This window comes from Echiichthys vipera, assembly GCF_963691815.1.
Source record: "Echiichthys vipera genome assembly, chromosome: 1".
Classification (NCBI taxonomy): domain Eukaryota; kingdom Metazoa; phylum Chordata; class Actinopteri; order Perciformes; family Trachinidae; genus Echiichthys; species Echiichthys vipera.
The window spans coordinates 6,853,994-6,876,657 of record NC_139826.1 but is presented as its reverse complement, the minus strand read 5'-3'; the positions used below and the strand labels follow the sequence as shown (position 1 = coordinate 6,876,657).

Below are 22,664 nucleotides of genomic sequence, written 5' to 3'. Positions count from 1 at the left end.
ATCCAGGCCGGGCTAGTTCCTCTGAGCTGGCGCCTTGTAGGAACAGATGACTTGAAGCGTCAACGTCACAGAGGAGTGGATTTAACTTGGCGCTAAACCGCCGCTTCACCGCCTCCATACAGTCTACTTTCAACTCGGATCACCACGGCTTCGCACCTGTATCATGTGCAGAGCAAGTGTATCGTGTAGGATCTATCTGTACTGGGCCATAGAAAGGGAAAAACAAGTTTATAAGTTAACCGGCAAAAAGGGAGGCGTGTGTGCTGCAGTGACAGCTGCGGGGGCGGGACTTAGAGGGAGGAAGTGCTCGGGCACCGCGTGGCTAGTCTGTCAGATGTAAACAAAGCCGCAGTCCTCTGGATTAACATTCAAAGTAAACGAAACGCGGCCAAAGTATCAGGAGATTATCGCGCCGTTTCGTTCCTTGAACTCCATACGTGATTGTCTCGCGCTGTCACCCTGGGCGCGTGTGTTATTTAGTTAAAAAACAAACCGACAACGTTAGCTCGCGGATGCTTCTGTCGCGTGCATCATGCTACCTGACCACGACACACTGTGTGCGCTGCTACACGCGCCTTTAATCCAGGTAATGTAGGGTAGACATAGAGAGGCGTAGGTTCTGCGCTAGTCGTGTATACTTTGAAGACGGTTTGTTCTATTTAGATATGAATTCAACAAAAGTGACCCTTGGACAGTCACGTGATCACCATGTGTGGAAAGATAAAACCGCGAGTTGTCCCTCTGCCCCTTTCTCACTCCACAGAAACGGGAACATGAAGTTTTTGGACCTTTTTGGACGTGTCAAATCCGTGGTTATTGGGATGATTCATGTTAAAGCCTTACCAGGTAAACTGCACTGAGCTGTGCCCTTCGGTGTTCTGCTGTACGTGTTGCTGTGGTGGAGGAAGTATTCACTAACTTTACTTTAGGGGTCTTCAACGTTTTTTAAGGTCGTATCTGCTTGGTAACCCTGGATTTGCGAACACTCGTAAAAAGTCTCGCGAGATTCCCTTCTCGACCACCGAACCTAACCTTAACCATTAGATTTGGATGCTTAACCTTAACCATCCTAATTTAACCATTCGAGTTCAATGTATAACCTGAACCACCTAATCCCAACCAATCGAGTTCAATGTTTAAATGTAACCTTCTCGCGAGACTATCGCAAATCTTGGGTTACCAGGTCACAACCATTATAAAAGCCCAAGGACCAGCAGCTGAAAGAGAGACTGGGCCTACAATAATGTGGACCTTTTTATGGTGCATACAATACTAAGCTATTAAGAGGATAATTATTGACATTAATATGTTTATATATCATGTTAAACATACACATCAAAGGCACAATTAATCTTGGATCTTAATTGTTTCTGTGAATGCCTTCCTATATGCGGGTAAGCCTAACATCAATGTTGTGTTTTAAATGTTTAGTGTGCTATTTTTTTCCCACAAATTGGTCCATTTATTTTTGCTAATAACATCTTGGATTCATGTTACGGTCATGTTTCAGATATATGTTAATATTAATATATGAAAACTTTCAAAAATGATCAAACAATTAATTGGCAGCTCCCCCTCATTAACTAACCCTGAGGACCTCCTTGGGATTATGGACCCTCTGTGGAAGATCCCTGCTTTACTTAAATAAAAGTAGCACAATCAAGATGTAAAAATACTCCATTACAACTGCGGTGTGTATTTTTTAGGATATATGTCCCCAGGTTCCTATGTTTCCACATCTCAAAGGGTTTTGTGTTTGCAGAAATGTTTTTTCCCAGGGTCACACGTTCAATATATATTTCCCTGCGTCAATTTGTTGAAATCACACATCTGCAGCTTATATTGAACTTGCCATTATTTTATGTTAGTTTATTGTTGCCCTTAATATACCAAACAGATTAATGTATTTAGAAAGATACTAGAATTAACCTGTAGATGGACTACAAAGATAAAGGTGTATTGGCAGTATGTTCAACACAAATACTTTAAGGTGAATTCATAAGAAATCAAAAAATAAACCAAAATAAAGGCCTTTGTTGAGAAAATATTCCAAAAACGTTCAATGTATTAAACTATAGTATATTTTCAGACTGGTCACAGTTCAGTTCACAGTGCAGCTGTAAAGCTTGGCTGAAGTTAATCAACTCGGTATTAGTAGAACACACTCACCCAGTTAAATTCTCGTGCAGCACAGTACAGTTCCCAATACCACGCTCATTTAAATAGACAGGGATTAATAAATACCTTAATAAACCATGATGCAAGTGTTATAATATCGCCGAGCCCCAGGAAATGAGGGTTGCTGGTTACTTGAGTGAGGGGGAAACAAGCTAAATGGGTAAAGAAAGGTTCTACAACACCACCTGGTTATCAGCCAGGCATGGGCTTGACTACTGCTATTACTAGCACTTACATCATCATCATCATCATCATCATCTTAAAGCCTGACCTGTTAGTGAACAAGTATCATCGTCAATCATTCATCCATCCGTGTGTTACATTTCTCCTGATTGAATGAGCTAACATCCACAATCACTCAAGTTTTCCCCAGTGTCCAGTTTAATCCAGCATACATCTCCCGCAGCAACAGCACGGCATTACTTAGGGCGCACTCACACTGTCCATCTGTACCGGTCCGAGGCCGGCAAGCATACCGCTCCTAGAAAAAAAGAAGGACGGACCATGCGTATAGGCAGCAAGAAGCGTTCGCCGAGGCCCAGGTAGTGTGAGTACAAACGGGCCTGGGCCGCGGGGGAGATGGAGGGGGGGACAAGTACCCTAAAGCACGGGGCACGGTACGGATGGACAGTGTGAGTGCGCCCTTAGATATAGGAGCAAAGGGATGGCCCAGAGTTGAAGTGTGAAGTCAAATGAAATCGAATAACTCAAGTAAAGTACAGTACAAGTACTTCAAATGTGTGCTTAAGTAGCCTACAGTAGCCTACTGGAGGAAGTGTGCTTTGTTCCATTGCATTGCTGCAAATTTGGGAGCTATGATGTATCTTATTCTGTCTGTAACCAAGACTCTCATCTGTCTCAGGCACCCCTCTCGGTTGTATGAAAATGTCCCAAATCACCGAAGAAGCATGCAGGGAGGCAGCAATCTACCGGGATGCAGGGATTGTAAGTTATTCCACATTGTGTCAATTCTTTACACATTTAGAGGTCTTCCAGACCGAGCCAGTAACCGGTGCCTGTAAACCCCTCTTTCAGGATGGTGTGATCATCGAGAACATGCATGATATCCCGTACTTGTTCTCTGTGGGCCCTGAGGTGTCTGCCTGTATGACTGCAGTATGCACTGCTGTGAGAAGCACCTGTCCATCCATGCCGCTCGGAGTGCAAATACTGTCTTCCGCTAACCAGCAGGCTCTGGCTGTAGCTCTGGCTTCAGGTTCAGTCTTTACATCAGTTCAGTTGTTGGTGTGTTCTGTTTGAGGCTGTAAGCATCTTTTTGAACAGAACAGAGCTCTCCAATCATGTGGCATCACAGCAGATATGAACACTACATCAGCTGAATACTGTCGGTCACCTTTTAGGACGCACTCACACTGTCCGTCCGTACCGTGCCCCGTGCTTTAGGGTACTTGTCCCCCCCTCCCTCTTCCCCCGCGGCCCAGGCCCGTTTGTACTCACACTGCCTGGGCCTCGGCGAATGCTTCTTGCTGCCTATACGTCATCACGCCGTAATACGTCACACGCATTGATGACATCATCGTCGCTTTGTTTACTAATCTTTCCATAGACCTCTGAGTTTTTGTGCGTCTTGTCGACTGTTTTTGAATATTTTCATCCGACCAAATCTGCAGTAAACACTCCACCTCCGCATCACACCAACGTGAACCTTTCACCGCCGTTGTTTTAAATGTCCGCGCATGGTCTGTCATAAAATGACGTCAGAACTGGCGTAGGCCTCGTGCTCGTGCTTATGCTCATGCTCGTGCTCGTACACGTGCGCACGCTCGTGCGCGTACATGTGCAAATGTGCTTTACAAAAGCCCACCTCTCCCAAATGGGCCGTGGCACTCAAACTGGTCAAACGAACTAGACTTTAGCCGTGAAACGTCCTTAGGCACGGTACGGATGGACAGTGTGAGTGCACCCTAAGATGTGTTTATCAGTGAAATAACTTGCTGTGTTTGGGCTTCAGTGAAAAGCTGCTTACTTGCTGAGGTCAACTACCCGCGTGTTAGCCAAACGTACCTGCATTTGACACACTGCCTGCCTGTTAGTCAACCATAGCATCACAATATCACTGTATATGCTCACAGATCTGGATTTCATCAGGGCTGAGGGCTTCGTCTTCTCTCACGTGGCTGATGAGGGTCTCCTGAACGCCTGTGCCGGGGACTTACTGAGATATCGTAAGGAGATCGGGGCTGAGCATGTGCAGATCTTCACCGACATCAAAAAGAAGCACAGGTGAGATCACCACCCGTACAGAATCAGAATAAGAAATACTTAATAATAATCCCCAGGGGGGATTACTTCACCGAAGTCAATCAAGAGAAGAGAGAAAACATCTTTTCCACCAAGAAAAGCCCTCAGTGTCGTTCTCTTCTGTCAATGGAGAAAAACTCTCCAGTTCTCATAAAACTGACGCTATTGCAGAATCTAACCTCCCTGTGTAGTCGCCATCCCCTGCTTCCTGCTCCCCCTTTAACTGCCAACAAGATGGATTTTCGTGTTCGAGCCTCAAAATGTATTTGCTGGCTACCAAATGAGCCTGGCAAGGCTTTGGTAAATTTAAATGTGTAGTTCAAAACTTGTTTTTATTATTTATCCAACTGTTGAAGATGTAGAATAAAAATCCTTCTTCACTTTACTTCCAAACTTAAGAATAACACCTATATTTCACATTTCTTTTAATCCCCTCTACACTGAGAACTGTCCAACAAAGGCATATATACATATAATGCATACGTTATCTGAAGCAGCATGTATGATTCAGAGTCTGGTAGTTTTAGTCTCCTGTTTGAGTTCTCAAGGGGTGCATATTATTAGAATAAAGCTAACATTCAATGGATCATGGTCTTTTTTTCCTCTGAAGTTAGTTTACATTACAGCCAATGGGTTAAATGCATATGTGGAAATATGCTAATAGGAAGTTATCAATGATTTTACACAAATAAAATAAACTATGAAAATCAAATAGGCATGTGCAGGATAACATATGACCCATTGACATGTCTGGATTGTTTTGTAAAAGAATGGACAACTCTGCTCGTGTAGGTTAATGGTGACTCTTAAACTTCGCTGTATGCTTGATAAATCTCTTAATCTCCACTCTTAGTAAAAGAGTTGGCTCTTTAGGGGCGACTGTGGCTCAGTGGAAGAGTGGGTCATCCTCCATTCGAGAGATCGGCGGTTCGATGCGCATGGGTGTGTGAATGTGGTGTGAATGGTTAGATTAGATGGTATGTAGATGTCCACTGCCATTAGTGTGAATGTCTGTGTGAATGGGTGAATGGGACAAGTACTGTGGAAGCACCTTGAGTAGTCAGAAGACTAGAAAGGCGCTATATAAGTACAAGTCTGTTTACCATTTGGAGTGTTTTTAAGTCTGACAGATAGATGCCATGACCAGAACTGCCCCAATACTCATGCCTTAGTAACCTGTGTCTAATAACCCAAATCATCTGTGTGGGGTACGATGGAGCGTGAGTTTGGCCGGAGAATCGGAGCAGCGGGGGCCGTGTTGTAGTCGCTCTACCACACCGTTGTGAGGAAAAGAGAGCTGAGCCGGAAGGCAAAGCTCTCAATCTACAGGTCAGTCTTTGTTCCTACCCTCACCTATGGTCATGAAAGCTGGGTCATGACCGAAAGAACGAGGACGCGGGTACAAGCGGCCGAAATGGGTTTTCTCAGGAAGGGGGCTGGAGTCTCCCTTAGAGAGAGGGTGAAAAGTTCAGCCAATCCGTGAGGAACTCAGAGTAGAGCCGCTGCTCCTTTGCGTTGAAAGGAGCCAGTTGAGGTGGTTCAGGATCATCTAGTAAGGATGCCCCCCGGGCGCCTCCCTAGGGAGGTGTTCCAGGCACGTCCAGCTGGGAGGACGCCTCAGGGAAGACCCAGGACCAGGTGGAGAGATTATATATCCACACTGGCCCGGGAACGCCTCAGGATCCCCCAGTTAGAGCTGGTTAATGTGGCCGGGAAAGGGAAGTTTGGGGTCCCCTGCTGGAGCTGCTGCCCCGCGACCCAGATAAGCGGTTAGAGATGAGTGAGTGATCTGCGTGCTCCCAAAGGACTCACCCTCACACGGAACCTTGGTATTGGTCCCAGTTTTAAGTCAGTTTTACAACGTGATTCATGTGACCCTGACTTTAAATGCTTGTGTACTTACTGTATACTGCATGTGTATTTGTCCCAGCTCCCATGCCCTGACATCAGACGTGAGCATTGAAGAGACGGCACGAGCGGCCGAGTTCTTCCTCTCGGATGGACTCATCATCACAGGAGTGGCCACTGGAGTACAGGCTGACCCGCAGGAGCTCAGAGGTACTGCCACTTCATACAACCAGGAGAGCATGCACTGCTTAATACTTTGGTATCCTTTTGGATATCAATATAGGGCTACAACACAAGCTACTAGCAACACTGATTTGATTGAATTGACATTGATCTTTAAGGAATCCAGTATATTACATTTTAAACCCAAAAGTATTCAATTAAAGGAGCTGTAGTCTTTATATTTAAAAACTGCTACTCCGCTATATCTTTACATAGGAAATAATCTGTTACTGCTGTATTACTTTTCTGAATGTTGAGTACAGTTCCTTTAACAAAGACAGTATACCAAGAAAAGCAAGAAAGTCCCCGGATTTGAGAAGTACTAAAGCCTTATATAGTGTACTTTGCACATGTGCAGTCATGTAATTTAAATTCACTGCCTCATCTGTCCAGCAGAGGTCACCTCACCTGCAGTGATTTGTTCTTAGGATCATCGGATGTCTCCTTAAAGCCCACTTGCGCAGTTTTCACAAAGCATTGTGGTCTTTTTTTGTTTTTTGAACTTTATTCTTATTAAAGAGAAATACGAACATTCCTTAACAACACCACAGATTATGTATGACATTGCTGAAGACAAGAAAAAAGAAGAAGAAAAAACCCGCTGGGGCCCAGAAAGCTGAATAATACTAATGAGTGAAAAATAATTAATAAATAAATAAGTAAATAAGCAGACAATGAAGACATTCCAGCATACTGCGGGGTTCCCCTCAGTTAGAGAGGTATCATGACAAAAACATCAGACCTGAATTGTAATTGAGCAGTTACAGCCTCCATTCCATACCCCTCCCTCAGCTTCTGTTTCCACTGTGTCACTGTACGTGGCTGTGGATTCAGCCATTTTATTGTCACCATTTTCCTAGCAATCATCAGCCTTATGGGCTTTTAAAAATAAATAACCATTCACACTTTGATTGACATCATTCATGTTATTTGGGAACCATGCTATCCAATAATTGGTGATTGATCGGGGTATTTGTGCACCCCAGCTCCGTCTGGCACAGGGACATTACAGCTGTTGCCATGGCGCAGAGCGTGCCCTGAGGAGGGAACACATATTCCAGGAACACGCAGATCCGTTGTGGAGAGTATGACAGCTGGTGTGGCAGTTACACACCTGCATTGTCCATTAGGCCCCATACTGTATAATGAGCAGTTGGATTTTCTGTAAAATAAACTCAATTCTACTTGATTGGAAGTGTTGCTTTTGGGGCTGTGGCCAAATGAATGTTACATTAGAGGGAAAACGGACATAAATTCACCGGTCAAGTCAGTGGTGAGGATAGGAACTAAATGATCCCGATAATTGAAATTCACCTCGGTTAACTCATGGTAAAACCACTTTTACTTTTGATACTTTAAGACGTTTTTACTACTTTACACAAGGAAGATTTTCAATGTGGGACTTTTAGTAATGGAGTATTTTTTAAATGGTTGTGTTTCTACTTCCACTTAACGTATTTCCACTTATGCGACAGTTATTATTACTACTTGTAGTTTCAAATCAAACTCCAAATCATACAAACCAAAGGGCCACTGTGGCACCATGGGTTGTGGTGTATGGGAGAAACAAAATGTCCAAACAAATGTCCAGTTTCAACAAAAAAGTGGTTTATTTAACCAAAAAGCGTGCAAACAAAAAACAAAGGAAATTCCTGTGCCTCTCCCGCTCCAGTAAAAAAAAACATTTGCTAGCCCAGGTGCATGCTGGTCCCTTACCGACAGCCTACCTATATAATTTCAGGTGCCCCCCTAACGTGCCTGAATGAAACAAAACACAAATAATAAACAAGAAACAGCTAAAGTAAAGAAATAATAAACTAGAAAACTGTCCTGTGATAGACTGGTGTCCTGCCCAGGCTGTACCCCGCCTCACGCAGCCTGGGATCGGCTCCAGCCCCCCCGCGACGGGGACAAGCGGTTGAAAATGGATGGACTATGGATCTATCATTCATTCGTTCATCGATCCCAGCTGACATCGGGTGTGAGGCGAGGTCCACCTTGGACAGGACGCCAGTCTATCACAGGACACATAGAGACAAACAGAGACAGACAACCATTCACACCTACGGGCAAATTAGAGTCATCAATGAACCTAACACCTGCACGTCTTTGGACTGTGGGAGGAAACCGGAGAACCCGGAGAAAACCCACGCAGACACGAGGAGCACATGCAAACTCCACACAGAAAGACCCCAGCCGAAATTCGAACCAGGAACCCTCTTTCTGTGAGGCGCCCTAATAGAAATCTAATCATAATGAATTCAAATAAATTAAATCAGAATAATCAAAACTAACTACTCACTAAACAGAATACTGAACTAAACAGCACTAAATACGAACAATAAATAAATAAATAAATAGGTCCAACTCTACTTACAATGCATCATCAAATTGTACCTGGAAAACACATGGTCAGCATAATGATGCAGTATATAAAGTAGTTCAAATAATCTCCACCTCAACCTGCTACAACATTCAAAATCTGCTTGTATGTTCTTTAAGCTGTGAGTTGTCGTATGTATTGGTAATAATGAACCATTAATCTTATACAAACCAGCCCTACTGTGAGTACCTGCATTTTTAACTGCATGTAGCTGCTACTGCTTTAACTGCACTTTTCCTGAGTACTTTTACATTGTGGTGTACCAGAATTTGTATACTTCTTCCATCAGTGGCTTAATCTTGGGGCGGCTTTGGCTCAGTGACAGAGCGGGTCGTCCTCCATTTGAGAGATTGGCGGTTGGACCCAAGCTCCCCCGGTTCGCATGTCAAAGTGTCCTTGGGCAGGACACTGAACCCCGGATTGGTAAATGGTAAATGGACTTGTACTGATATAGCGCCTTTCTAGTCTTCTGACTACTCAAGGCGCTTTCACACTACTTGTCACATTTACCCATTCACACTGACATTCACTCACCCATGCGCAGCAAGGGTAGCTATTCGGTGTCTTGCCCAAGGACATGTCGACATGCGGATCGGTGAAAGCTGGGGATCGAACCTACGATCTCTCGGATGGAGGATGACCCACTTCATCACTGACCCACAGTGCTCCCCGTGTGGTGTGTAAATGTTGTGTGAATGATTAGATTAGATGGTATGTAGATGTCCACTGCCATCAGTGTGAATGTGACAAGTTCACATTTAATCCGTGGTCAGGGAGTGACGAAAGGCATCCAGGATGTATCTGCTCAGAGTCAGGGGTCTGAAATCTGGACCATGTCTGTCTCATAGCAACACCTATTTTAAGCAGCGTTTCCAACACAACATACAAGACGGTGAATACTGTGAGCTAAACAGGCACACAGCCTCGATTTCATACACATGCTAACACACAAGAACACTTTCCCCCCATCTCTCTCTTTCCCTCACACACATACACACACACACACACACACACACACACACACACACACACACACACACACACACACACACACACACACACACACACACACACACACACACACACACACACACACACACACACACACACACACGCACAGGCACACACACACATGCACTCTCTATCTGGGTCACACAAACATGCAGACACTGGTCAGACAGAATGACACTGGAGCTCACATGCCGATGTGGAGGTTAGCGTCCAAAGTTCACGGGGTGTAACACAGCCTCTCTTGGTTGAGTCTGGACAGGCCCAGAACATGCTGCATCCACGTTACCGTGAATATCCGATGTTAGTACATTTGTTAGAAGAGATTTAAAGGTCTCATATTAAGGGTGCCCTTTTTCAGGCTCATACTCGGATTTTGGATTTCTACTAGAGCATGTTGGAGCTATTTATTTATTGTAAGTATTTAGTGCTGTTTAGTATTTTTTTTTTCTTTGAACATGTGAATGGAATAACAACATAAATAGAAATAATGTAAAGAAAGTTTATTAGAAGTAAAGAAGTTTCTCTAGTTTATTATTTCTTTACTTTAGGTGTTTCTTGTTTATTATTTGTGTTTTGTTCATTCAGGCACGTTAGGGGGGCACCTGAATCTATAAAGGTAGGCTGTCGGTAAGGGACCAGCATGCACCTGGGTTGGCAAATGGTTTTTTTAGCGGAGCGGTAGAGGCACAGGACTTTTCTTTGCTCTTTATTTGCACGCTTTTTGGATTAAATAAACCACTCTTTTGTTGAAACATTTGTTTGGACATTACCACAACCCATGGTGCATCAATGGGCTTAAGATTCTTATGATTAAAAGTTTGATTTGAAACTTTTATTTGTATGACAAACGGCTTCTACAAGCATGTTTACATGCTTTTTTTCATATTATTTGAATATACCTGTATTCAACCTCTGCCTGAAATGCTCTGTTTTAGCACCTGTCTCTTTAAAGGCCCAGACACACATCAAAGAACTAGTGACGACAAAGCATGGCTGTATTTATATAGCCCTTTTCAAGGCACCATTCATTCACACAGTCACATCGGTGGTGGTGCACTATGATAGTAGCCACTGATGGAAGTGTGGCTGCCATTCAGCGCCTATGCCCCCTCCGACCACCTCCTCAAACATACAGCAGTCATGCACATTCACAAGAGGCAAGGTGGGTGAAGTGTCTCACCCAAGGACACAACGACCATGACACAAGTGGCAGGGCGGGGATCGAACTGCCAACCCTTTGAACATCGGCTGACCCGAATTGACGGAAAAGCCTGGCCCTGCAAACACCGCAAAAACTAGTGTGCGGACACTCACCCTCGGCCGACAGTTGACTGTTGGCTTGGTGCGTCCCAAGGCTATTGAAAAGTGGCTGAGACACCAAAAAAATAGTTTGGGATATGTATGTCACAAGCGCAGTGGAACTCGAGCTGTGCTGTTGGAGGGTTACAGCAGAGGGCGCTAGTATAATAAATGCTAATAAAGGGATGGTTTCGCTTTTTCGGGAACACTCAAGTGGATGGTGGCTATATATATGTGTTTATTTTTCATACATACTCCCACTCAAGGCAAACAAAGAGCACCTTAGTGAAACGAACCAATCGTCCCCATGTTCTACGATTCTGTACGTGTCTTGAACCCCAATGATATGACGCAATTTTCACCCTCCTTGGTGAGTCCCTACCTTAAGCCCCCGTCTTGAGAGAGAGAGGGCCTTTGATTCCATTTGCCACCCAGGACTTTTCTTTAAAATCCTTCAAAGTGGACTCTGTGGTTAGTTGTATTATCTTATTAAATATATGTACAATCACAACCAGTGTGCTTTGTTCTTTGAAATGAATAACCAAAGAACAGAATATTTTTACTCAAGGACGCAGAGTGAAGCAAGGATGCTTTGTATGCCTTAAAAGGTTAGATGTTTCTGCGATGTACATTAGTTATAAGAATTTTTTTTTTTTTTTACTTGGCTCATGGAGTTGTGCAATCATTAACAGTGTGGATTTTTTTAAAAGCTGCCACTGCTGAACTGTGTCTTTGCTTCTGCAGAGGTTTCCCAGTCTGTGAGAATCCCAGTGCTGATTGGTTCTGGAGTGACCTATGACAACATGCAAAGCTACCTCGATGCAAATGGAATGATCATCGGTTCTCATTTCAAGGAGGGTGGCCACTGGGCCAACAAAGTCGGCCCGGAGCAAGTGAAGAGGTTCATGGGAAAGATGCGTGACCTCAGAAAATGAGAGGTTCCCTGTGGTTATGTCCAACCGAAGCTTCATGAAGTATTCCCTTTATTTTCTGAGTCCACTAGATAATGCTGCGTGTTTAACAAAGGGTTAAAAGCACACACCGAATTGCCGTTCCTTGAGCCTTTTCTCAGAGCACTCAGAAAAGAAAGAGAATGCTTCACGAGGCCCCATTAGGCCATCACTAGTGTCCTGTCATCATCCCACTGCCTTAAACATGTTTAATTACCGCCTGTATTGCTACATTAAACACATACAGCCACCACCTTTAAGAAAACAAGAGTTTTATTCTTTTTTTGTACATTTTATAAATACAAGCAAATAGAAAAAAACATAATATTCAACTGTATTTACACTGGTCTACAATGGACAATTTGTGAGGCATGAAAAAAGTGAGACTCGATACATAACATGAACTGTGGTTTTGTCATTATTCCTTAAGCAAACTCAAACAAATGGAAATTCACTGACGCTTTCACACGACATGAATACTGTACAGGTGACGGTAGTATGAAATTAGCTTTAAAAGCACGTTCTGAAGCTGAGGCACATAACATAACGCATATCGAATACAACCAAGTCAAAACGTGCCATAATCAAACTGCGTCATAATTCATCTCATTTAGAGCAAAATATTCTACATATTTGGATCATTATCCCACAGTAACAACACATTTATAATAACGTTTACACACCAACTGCCTATAAGCCCTACCGCTACATACATACTAATCAACCCTAACCAGTCAGATGTTCTGATTTCATAATGTACAAAAGGCTTTCCTTTCAAAGTAACTGTGTTGTTACTAATGCCAACCTGAGGGATGGACTGTGTCATTTGTGATGTCAGGAGATTCATTGTTCTCAGTGGTTTCAGACGTGAGGGGTGTAGGCCAGGTCGCCTAGATTCAAATCAAAACAAAAACCCGCTGTGGTTCATTTGGTGGATGTGCACAATTAACTGTGTGAGGTGAAACCACGGTGTAGAGCCTGAGTAATTCAGAGTCAAGGCACTGTACTGCACAACAGGGCTATGGCGGAGGCAACACGAAACACACCCTCTCACAAGCAGCTTCATCACACGTGTTCAGTAGTTGCAGAGGCGCTGGCATGGCTGCTTGAAGTGGCCATAGCGTTTCTCTGCGGGGGAGAATCGCATCTTGGCCAGGTTCTGCCTGTGGAGGGCGCTGCGGCTCAGCTTCTTCCGCTCCGGCTGGGCCCCGGCCCTCTGAACAGCCAGCAGCTGGATGTTGCAGGGCAGAGGGATCCCCCAGGCAGCCAGACGCCAGGATATGTGCCGCCTCACTGCCACTGGCCTGGACAGACACAGGAGAGGTGTTATAGTATGCGTTAGTGAAATATCAGGTCAAATACAATATGAGACAGTATTATTGTACAGCTGTGAATGGTCTGGCTCTTACACCCGAGTGAAAACCAATTTAAAACAGCAGATGTGAGGACACTTTTGGATTGTCCTCATTGCTCAAGAGGTTGGTTCCGGATTAACTCTTGAGCCTTCAGCCCACTGATGAAAGCCCTTGCATTTGCAGTATTATTATTATTGATTAGTGACACTGTCCATCATCCAGCAGTGGTTAGTCCACCAGAAACTCGCTCTACAATGGGCTGTCTTTTCCCGTCTCTGCTTGCGATGCGAGTAAACGGTTACTATGGCCGAACAAACCAAAAGTGATGACTGCTCAATGAAACCTTTGATAAAAAGTGAAAGTGAGATCCAAGAACACATATGAAGTTACTGCTTATCGCCATACGTCTGCCAAGAAGAACAAAATAAAGATTTTCGAGATTGTAACTTTAATATCAGCATTAGGACTAAAAAGTCTTGATATTTGTGTGTCCACATAATGACCATGACTTTGCACAATCACCATAGGCCGTATATAAAAGATTGATGGATTGGTAGCTCCCTGAAAGTGAACCTAAAACATCCTGATCGCCATCTGCTGGCGAGGGTAGGTCATAGACCTCATTCTCTCCATGTTAGCAGATGGTACATTGGCCAAACTGAAAACTCAAAGTTCGTGCCAAATCATATTTCCCAAGGATGATTTTTGCTATTTTTGGTAGTTTTTATCACGCTGGTGTTTGTTCAAGTGTGAAACGCAATGATCGACAGCTGTGATCCACTTGGGCGTGTGTATGGGTAGGACTTCGATAGCACAGCTCCACCACCAAATCCCTACTGCACATGATTCGGGCTCAAAAATTGCAAGATGGCCGCTCCCATACCTGTGAAATTTTGGCTTTATTTTCCGACAGTGGGAGGACGTACCACGCGCTGTTCATCTTTATTTACACTCTGTTTATTTACATTCATTCCTAAAACTGTTTGGTTCGCTAACAAGGCTGTAGTACTCCAGTCCGGTCTTGGGAAGTCTTGTATGATAATCACCTTACAACGGAAATTAAATCTAAAACCTCAGCCGAATTGTATCACTCTGAGAAAAAAACTAACTGATAGCCTGAGAACATTAGCTAGCTAAAACCTGATACAACTGGAAACATTTAAGATGAACTTTGACCTCCTGGGTGGTCCATGTCCTAAAGAAAGTCAATATCAGATTTCAGCTCTTCACCTTAACTTCAGACATCTCCAGGAAACTGACAGGAAAGCCCTCTCAATTGCTCTCTTCATGGCCACCAGACTCAATTAACCCCAAAAAATAATTTCAGCTTGCAGAAGAGTTGCCGGTCTGCTGTTGTTAGTTAGTTTGTGTTATTGGGGGACTTTAGTGAATCTGAACTAACCCTTTAAGCAAAAGACATAGCCTATGCTAACTGCTAGTGTAGACTTTGTTCCATAGCAACCGCCTAATAATAGTAATGTTATGTGCAGGCATCAAGCCCAGGAGGACCCATTTATTGTGAACATTATCCACATAAAGCTCTTTAACTGTGCAGTTACTTGAGAAAGTATAAATGAGCCTACACTTTGGATCCTATCTCCTAAGTGTCTCCTGGAACGTTATTATTTATTAATACAAATCCTTTGAATTTGAATATGTCTATAACGTCCATATTTGATGACCGTTTTATCAAAGCAGTAGCTCGCGTCAAGCCCGGTCGTTTGTATTTGATCATATCTCGGCTAAGGGATGTTGTTTGGTCTGTCACGTTGGGCTGAACAATGCCCCTTAGCTGTGATGTAACACCACAGGGCCTGAACTGAGCTATTGCTTAACTGTAGCTCTTAACTTCTATGATGATGTGTGTCAGCTGAAGCGTGTAGATGGAAACTAACCTGGAGATGTCCTCTTCATCTTCATCAGAGCCTAGCTCCTCCTCCTCCTCCCCGCTCGTCCTGCATCTCATCTGGTAGACAGACATGCTGGGGTGCTCAATCAGCAGGTTCTCCAAGGGATCCGCCTCAGGGGCTGATAGCGGCCCGTTCTCTGTACAGAAACAGTTCAAACTCATCTGTATTTCATCCCAACACAAGCTGCTGAGCCAATAACATTTAAAATTCCATACCTGAATAATATACAGCAGGGTACTCTAACAGGGTTTATTTCTCACTAGAGCTGCAACGATTTATGGCAAATAGTTAGAATTAATCATCTAGACCAGGGGTTCTGAAACTGTGTACATGATTTACCACCTCAGTAAATATCAGGCTCTCTCAAGTCCCACCACTTAGACCAGGGCTGCCCAATCCTGCTCCTGGAGGGCCACTGCCCTGCATGTTTTAGGTTTCTCCTGCTCTAACACACATGAGTCTAAAGATTTTCAAACCTGTGACGAGCTTCAGCTGCTTGATAACGAGCACATCATTAGATTCAGGTGTGTTGGAGCAGAGAGAAACCTAAAACATGCAGGACAGTGGCCCTCCAGGAGCAGGGCTGGGCAGCACTGACTAAGACCAGTGTTCAAACACAGCAGTGTAGGTCGACACTGTTCAGCTACAGACAGGAAGGTCTCTTCCTCATCAGAAGATGATTTAGTGTTGACTGTCTGCAGCCACAGCCACGCTGTAGGAAGGTTAGCATCAGAACTGACATGTCAGTGTTTTAAACCGATCATTTCACCTCTGCTCACTCTCTTCCATCACAGTTTAGCTCCTAACTCATGGGTGTGACTATGCAGCAGGCTGTTACTGAAACAAGATATGACAGGAAATGCTAATGTGTTAAATTACATTTCACAGATCTTAAAAGTGTGATTTCATGATTAATATTTCCTTATTTTTTTGGAGATTCCTTTGCCTATAGAGAGCTTGAGTACAACCAGTGGTAGAAGTACCACAGTGGAGAACCAGTGATTTAGAGTATTTTTTTAAGAAAGAAATGTCCAAAATCTCTTATTTCCCCTTCTGAAATGTGATTTTCTTCTGGTTTCGGTCTTCCTCTATGAGAGTAAATTGAATATCTTTGAGTTGTGGACATAATAAGACATTTTAAGACATAAGCTTGGGTTGTGGGAAACACTGATCCACAGTTTCACCATTTTCTGGATCAAAAAAATGAATGGATAAATCAAGAAAATAAACTACGATAAAAAATAATCTTTAGTTGCTGGCCTATTTCTCACCTGGGAGATTAACAATGACCCATTCTCCCTCCTCAAACTCCATCAGCGTCTCGTAAGTGTCATCTACTGCCTCGAAGTCCTCACCGGCGTTCCCGAGCAGATGAGAAAGTATCTTTCCGATCATCTTTATGCCTCTATTTCAATCTGAAAAAAACGAACAACAACACGTGGGTGAAGCGCAAGAATGCACCAAAGACACAGTGAAGTAGTTTGGAAAGTTTGGTGTGTAGAGTAACCAAAGCGTATGGCTCCCCCTTGAGGCTGTCCCAGTAAACACCCCCCACGGACCTGTCTTCCTTTTGACACCTACAGTATCTCGCCTGCTCTGGATCAACAACTGCTTCTATTGCGCCAGCTCAGAAACCCCAGCAGCCCGGGGTGTTCTGTTGCTGTGACGTGGACGGGGGGGGGGGGGGGGGGGGGGGGCTGAAACAGCTGAGGGAACATGGTGATACAAGAGGCTGAAATTAAACTGATAACTGCAGCAAGATTATATAATCTGTGAGACTGGATTAGATTTCTTCCACCACCTCAGACTTCAGCTGGCTGACCTTTTATCCCAAACCCTGTCACTCTAATTCTACCATTATGTGAAATGTATATAAACACTGTGTGTGTGTGTGTGTGTGTGTGTGTGTGTGTGTGTGTGTGTGTGTGTGTGTGTGTGTGTGTGTCACTGGTCCCACTGGAAGTTGTCCCATGCTATTCTTGGGCAAACACATTAGATTATTTTTACTATTGTTTTCACTAAAAACTGAGAAATCGATAAGTGAAAGTGGTCCTAAGACAATGACCTCACCCTGTTTATCCAGCCCAGTGTGTAAAGGACTAAAGTAAGTACAGTGTTTACTCAGCAAACCCTTCTGTCAGTTGATCACAAAGTATTTTCCGTCCAGACAACAACAGCCCTCTGTCTCCTTATCTTGAAAGTAAGGTATATCCCAACACATATTTTGGATAATATTCCATGATTAACTACACGTGTATTTCAAGTATAAGTGTATGCTGTTGTTGTTTAAGATCCATAAATCCATAAATCGACCTGTGTGTTCCCCCTAGTGTTAGCCAGTGGATCTTATGCCACAGGACCCCTCCCTGTAAACACGGATAGACCCCCAACAGGCCTATTATGACCTGATATCCACAAAAACATTTAGTGTTGCTTTTCTAATCACAGCTGCTCGTGTTTTCCAAGGTAGTCCTGCCATCGCATACACCACAAACAAAAGGCACCACACAGTCCAGAGGATTGTACTCGGAGAACAAAAGGCAAGTTGAACCCAAGGCTCACAGCAGTCTTTTGTCGCTCACTTATGTCACTTATATTATAAAGATACCATTCCGACTCACCTTAATTTGACCAAGATAAAGTCTACTTGTCTTCGGGTGTGTCCGCTGCGCCGAAAGGATCCCGCTATGTTGTTGTTGTTCAGAGATTGTTTTGAGCTCGGAGTTGTTTATCGGCGACAGGAGTCCTCCCCGTGTCCTGCTACGTCATCAGAGCCCGCCCAACGAGGCGGAGCGGCCACCGCGTCATGTATGTCCACAAACTTCTCCTTTACGTCGACGTGACGAGGGAAAAATACGTCCTGTTCAGTCGTTTTTATTTAGATTTGCGTGAACGCGGAGTGGAAGAGTAACCGAGCGAACAAACAACGTTATGTACAAGAAGTTATTGGGCAGCAATGTGAGGCAGCAGCGTCGGAAGGGCAGAAGAAAGTACAGGGAAACCTTCTCCATTGAAAACTGGTGAATGAAATATTTATTTTATACGTAAGAGTATGAATAAGCGAAGGGACTTTTTTCACTTTGGATATTTTTATCTGAGACCCATCCTCCAGTTTAAGATAGTTCACCCCAGCTGTAGTACGCATGCGCACGCCGTTACTATTTTAAGACGAGCATTTAGAGAGTTGTCAAACAAACTGTGTAAAAGTAGAGTCTTCAGCGGAGAGACGGTGGAAAGCGATGTTATGTGACACAGTGTCAGCGGCCAGGGTTTTGTTTACGCTATATAATGGCGCGTTTCATCGATTGATAGTATTAGAAGTGTTGTTTTGTTGAAAAGGATCATCTTGTCTCGATTGTATGTTTACTCTTTGATACATTTTTGGAAAGCAGGAAGTGCGACTACAGCGAAAGAGTTTGAGAAAACACGAATGCACGCGAAGAGCGAGAACTACCACTAGGCACGTGCAGGACAGGACCGGAGGTAATTATATTATATTATATACATATATTATATTAGGGAAGGCTGGTGACAGCTGTCTTTTATCTGGTGTCTCATCTTAAGCAGAGACGAAGAAGTGAAACCCAAGAGCTTTAAGTTCATACACTCATTTTGGCCGGTATTAAAATAGAAACCGTGGGTAACGTAATGCGGAGTCACGTCGTTGTTGATTTAACGTGTCATCGTTGTAAAGTTATCTCTGAAAAAACACATTATAGACTTATTTAGTTCATATGAAGTCAGTTTATTGGCATGCTACACAGTTGAGACCATAGTACTGCAGCAGTGCGCCTCTCACGCCAAACTCCACTCAGAAAACCGCTCCTTTGAAAGAAACAATGCAGGATTTAAACAGTAAAAACGCGAACAATGAGGCTTCAGGTATTTCACGGGTTGGCAGTAGCCACGGTGTCATTCGGCGAGCCCACAGTGTCAAATTATTCAATTACTCACTACCAAACAGGATTTTGGTGAAATAGTTTTTAAATGCAGGCTCATATATTCAATGATGTAAATGAGGCTATTTAATAATGTATTTGTTATTTCAGGCCGTTAAGTTTATGCTCATTTTATAAGTAAAAGTGAAACCATTTTCTTTGTGATGTGTTTGTTTTCTACTTTGTCACCATTCCAGTTTTAAGGCAGCTGGGTCACCAAAAGAGAAACTTGCACCTGTGCACCACAGTAACACACTCTTTCAGAATGTAAACAAGTGCACACTGTACAGCACGTAGGCAGGTGTACTGAAGCAAAGCAATAAAGTATATGTGTGAAGATCCAATATAAAGTATTAAAAAAAGAAATGGATTCCAGACATTATTTTGAGTTGACTGTCCTCTTTCCCACCATGCCAGTGTCTCCACGCAGGGATGGCTCCACGGATAGACGACGTCATGCGCCTGTGCTGTGAACTATCGGCCCACGATCAGATCAAGGTGGCCATGAAGAACGCCACCAAAGGAGCGATGGTGGCAGGGGGAACCGCCTTTGTTGGGGGGCTGCTCGGCGGACCTCCGGGGATTGCTGTGGGTGAGAGTGAAACACTACTGACCCCCTGTATTTATGAAGTAGACTGATGGAAGGGTCCGGGTGTAGCCCACCCTGCCAGGGGGCTTTGGGATGGTGAGATTTGTTGGGCCCCCGACGGGACCCCTGACTAATTCAAGAGGACAGATTTAATGCACGACTGATGCTTTCCGTTACCCCTTCATTCGTTACTTTAGTAAAGATTTCCTTCACTTCCAGGCTATTGATTGGAGGGAAATGATTAAAAAGGGATTTGCCTAATAATCTAAATTGAAACTCTTGGTTTTTGAGTCTCGGCGGGACAAAACAGTCCGTTTAGAGGTGTCACCACGGCCGTGAACTTTCGAGGAGGTAGGTAGGTAGAAAACTTGAATGTCCTCGAAAGCTAATTCGTTTTTTGGAGGAGAATTTTTTTCACTACTAAATGACTGAGAATAGCAGCTACAGGCTGTTAAGTCCTGTCCTAACACCCTTTCAAAATATTTTTTCCAAGTCGGTCCAAGCCATCGCTGCAGTGCCGTGTTCCCCGTTGTTTGAACAGATCTGAGTTTTTAAGTAACGTAATTGTCATTTTACCTGTTTCTTATCAATATAAAAGGTGTCTAACTGACAAGAGGTGATCCTAATTGTTCACATGTTCGGCCATTGTCTGTTTTGTTTCAACGTAGTGTTTGGACCCGGAAATCGTATTTTGAAAGGGTGTTGCGTCAGGCTTAAACAGGCGGATAGCCTCACCTCTTAAAAGACAAATTCAACCTAAATTTCTCTCGATTCTGATTGGTCTATTATGGCATTTTACAGTCTGTTATTTTTGAATAGCTGATTGTTGAAAGGTAGGAACTGAAGCTTGACACTAGTTTTTAGCAAACATTACTAAACCAGAAGTAATTAGTGCATATTTTAAGGACTCTTTTCAGCGGTGGATTAATCCTCATTTGGTGCTGTAGTAAGTATTTTGGGAAGCAGGGTGATGGTGTGTGTAGTAATGAGGGATCATGTGACACCAGTGCAGCTCCTAGATCCTGCTTATCCAGCCCCTCTGTGTCTCCACCAGGTGGAGCAGTGGGCGGCCTCTTGGGCAGCTGGCTGACCAGCGGTCAGTTCAGGCCTCTGCCTCAGATCCTGCTGGAGTTGCCTCCTGCCCAGCGACAGAAACTCTATAATGATGTTGTGGCCGTCCTGGACAACCTGGACTGGATGGACGCGGCCCAGCTCGTCGCCCTTGTGATGGGCAACGCCACCCTCCAGCAGCAGGTCACTGCTGCGCTGCTTAACTACATCACAAAGGAACTCAAAGCAGACGTGCGCTATGGAAACTGAGTTGTGGCTACACACGGACTTCTCGGGACGGTCAGGCCTGCCGAGCCCACTCAGAGACCCTCACCACGTATTTTTGTACCTAATTGGAAAAACTGAATCATGGATGTTTCACTTTCATTCTTCCTTTTTTCAGAGGGTCCATCCCAACAACAGAGGTGGAATACATTTACTCAAGGACTCTACTAAAGTCCACTTTTGACATACTTGACATACCTTTGACGTACTTTACTTGAGTTTTTCAATTTAATGCTATGCTATACTTCTACTCTACAGCAATTCAGATACACATATTCCAGGTCTTACTCCAGTACATTTATTTGGCAGATTATGAAAACAAAGTTTGCAGTGATATGATTCTGAAAAGGGTTCTTCTGTATGATTAATACTTTTACTTTTGGTTCATTAAGTACATTTTGATGTCAATCATTCAGTGCTTTTACTTGAGTAAAAGATCTGAGTAGTTCATCCACCACTGCCAAAGAAATCACTATAGAAAGCCATCTGTGCTACTAAATAATGAAAGGACGGTAATGTCAGCACTTATCATGTTTTTTACGACGCTGTCAATGTCAATTTTCCTCTGATTAAAGTTAAGATAATGTGCCTGGAGTCTTTTTTTTCTGGAAAAAACATGCAATCTCTGCATCGGGGTGGTTCTGCTTAGGAATTTCAAATGAAATAAACTTTGGGAGCTTTTGTGCAAATTTGACTGATTATTTGCTTGTTTAAAGTTCAAAGACCTGTATAAAAATATGCACATCTATAGGTAAGAATTACAGCAACAGTGTCACTTCTTTAACAGTTTTTTACATAACAAAATAATCTCGCTCAAAACTTCAACTAATAGTTGTTTTTTTTGAGCATTCAACTGAATCAAAGCTCAAAAAAATAGTATGTAGGTTATCATGTTACACATTACTTTTATCACTTCCACAACATGTTGTTCTTGGCAAGGCAAGGCAGCTTTATTTGTATAGCACTTTTCATACACAAGGCAGACTCAAAGTGCTTCACAGCACAACATGTCATGAATTCAAATGCATTACAGGAAGACAAAGAGAATAAAAACATAGACAATAATCAAAACAGTGCGGACGTTAAAAGTGCGAAGATTTAGCAGAAAGCTAAGGTGAACATAAAAGTTTTCAGTCTAGTTTTAAAAGTGGTCAGAGTGGGTGAAAGTCTCAAATCTTCAGGAAGTTTATTCCAGCTGTTTGTTGCATAATGACTGAAAGATGCTTTCCCTTGATTTGAGTTTACTCTGCGAACCACTAACAGATTGGTCTCAGAGGATCTTAGTGATCTAGAAGGCTTATGTAGTAGGAGCATATCAGTGATATACCTCGGCCCTAGACCATGAAGTGATTTATATGTGAGCAGGAGGATTTTGAAATCAATT

At 43.4% G+C, this 22,664-nt stretch overlaps 3 protein-coding genes across 6 annotated transcripts; 2 read left to right on the top strand and 1 right to left on the bottom strand.

The window, feature by feature from the left end:
* Nucleotides 1-773: 773 nt before the first annotated feature.
* Nucleotides 774-12,367, top strand: LOC310952503 (uncharacterized protein F13E9.13, mitochondrial; the record flags this gene model as incomplete). The annotated part of the gene is made up of 6 exons (XM_083921121.1): nucleotides 774-846; nucleotides 3,041-3,123; nucleotides 3,214-3,394; nucleotides 4,272-4,422; nucleotides 6,371-6,498; nucleotides 11,948-12,367. 6 exons carry the CDS (start codon nucleotides 774-776, stop codon nucleotides 12,136-12,138), a joined length of 807 nt encoding a protein of 268 aa, XP_083777247.1. The 3' UTR covers nucleotides 12,139-12,367.
* A 41-nt stretch (nucleotides 12,368-12,408) lies between these two features.
* Nucleotides 12,409-18,162, bottom strand: LOC310958805 (tumor protein p53-inducible nuclear protein 2). Its single transcript, XM_083929924.1, has 4 exons — nucleotides 18,040-18,162; nucleotides 16,690-16,833; nucleotides 15,404-15,554; nucleotides 12,409-13,457 (listed from the first exon to the last, which is right to left on the bottom strand). Exons 2-4 carry the CDS (start codon nucleotides 16,811-16,813, stop codon nucleotides 13,229-13,231), a joined length of 504 nt encoding a protein of 167 aa, XP_083786050.1. The 5' UTR covers nucleotides 16,814-16,833; nucleotides 18,040-18,162; the 3' UTR covers nucleotides 12,409-13,228.
* A 121-nt stretch (nucleotides 18,163-18,283) lies between these two features.
* On the top strand, nucleotides 18,284-21,961 carry LOC310950890 (protein C19orf12 homolog). 4 transcript variants are annotated; one of them, XM_083918917.1, is made up of 4 exons: nucleotides 18,284-18,438; nucleotides 18,808-18,901; nucleotides 19,774-19,948; nucleotides 21,000-21,961. In XM_083918917.1, exons 3-4 carry the CDS (start codon nucleotides 19,789-19,791, stop codon nucleotides 21,263-21,265), a joined length of 426 nt encoding a protein of 141 aa, XP_083775043.1. In that variant the 5' UTR covers nucleotides 18,284-18,438; nucleotides 18,808-18,901; nucleotides 19,774-19,788; the 3' UTR covers nucleotides 21,266-21,961. The 4 variants fall into 4 exon arrangements, with proteins under 4 accessions (XP_083775043.1, XP_083775044.1, XP_083775042.1 ...); XM_083918916.1 differs by having other exon boundaries at nucleotides 18,287-18,438; nucleotides 18,811-18,901; XM_083918918.1 differs by lacking the exon at nucleotides 18,808-18,901.
* Nucleotides 21,962-22,664: the final 703 nt, after the last annotated feature.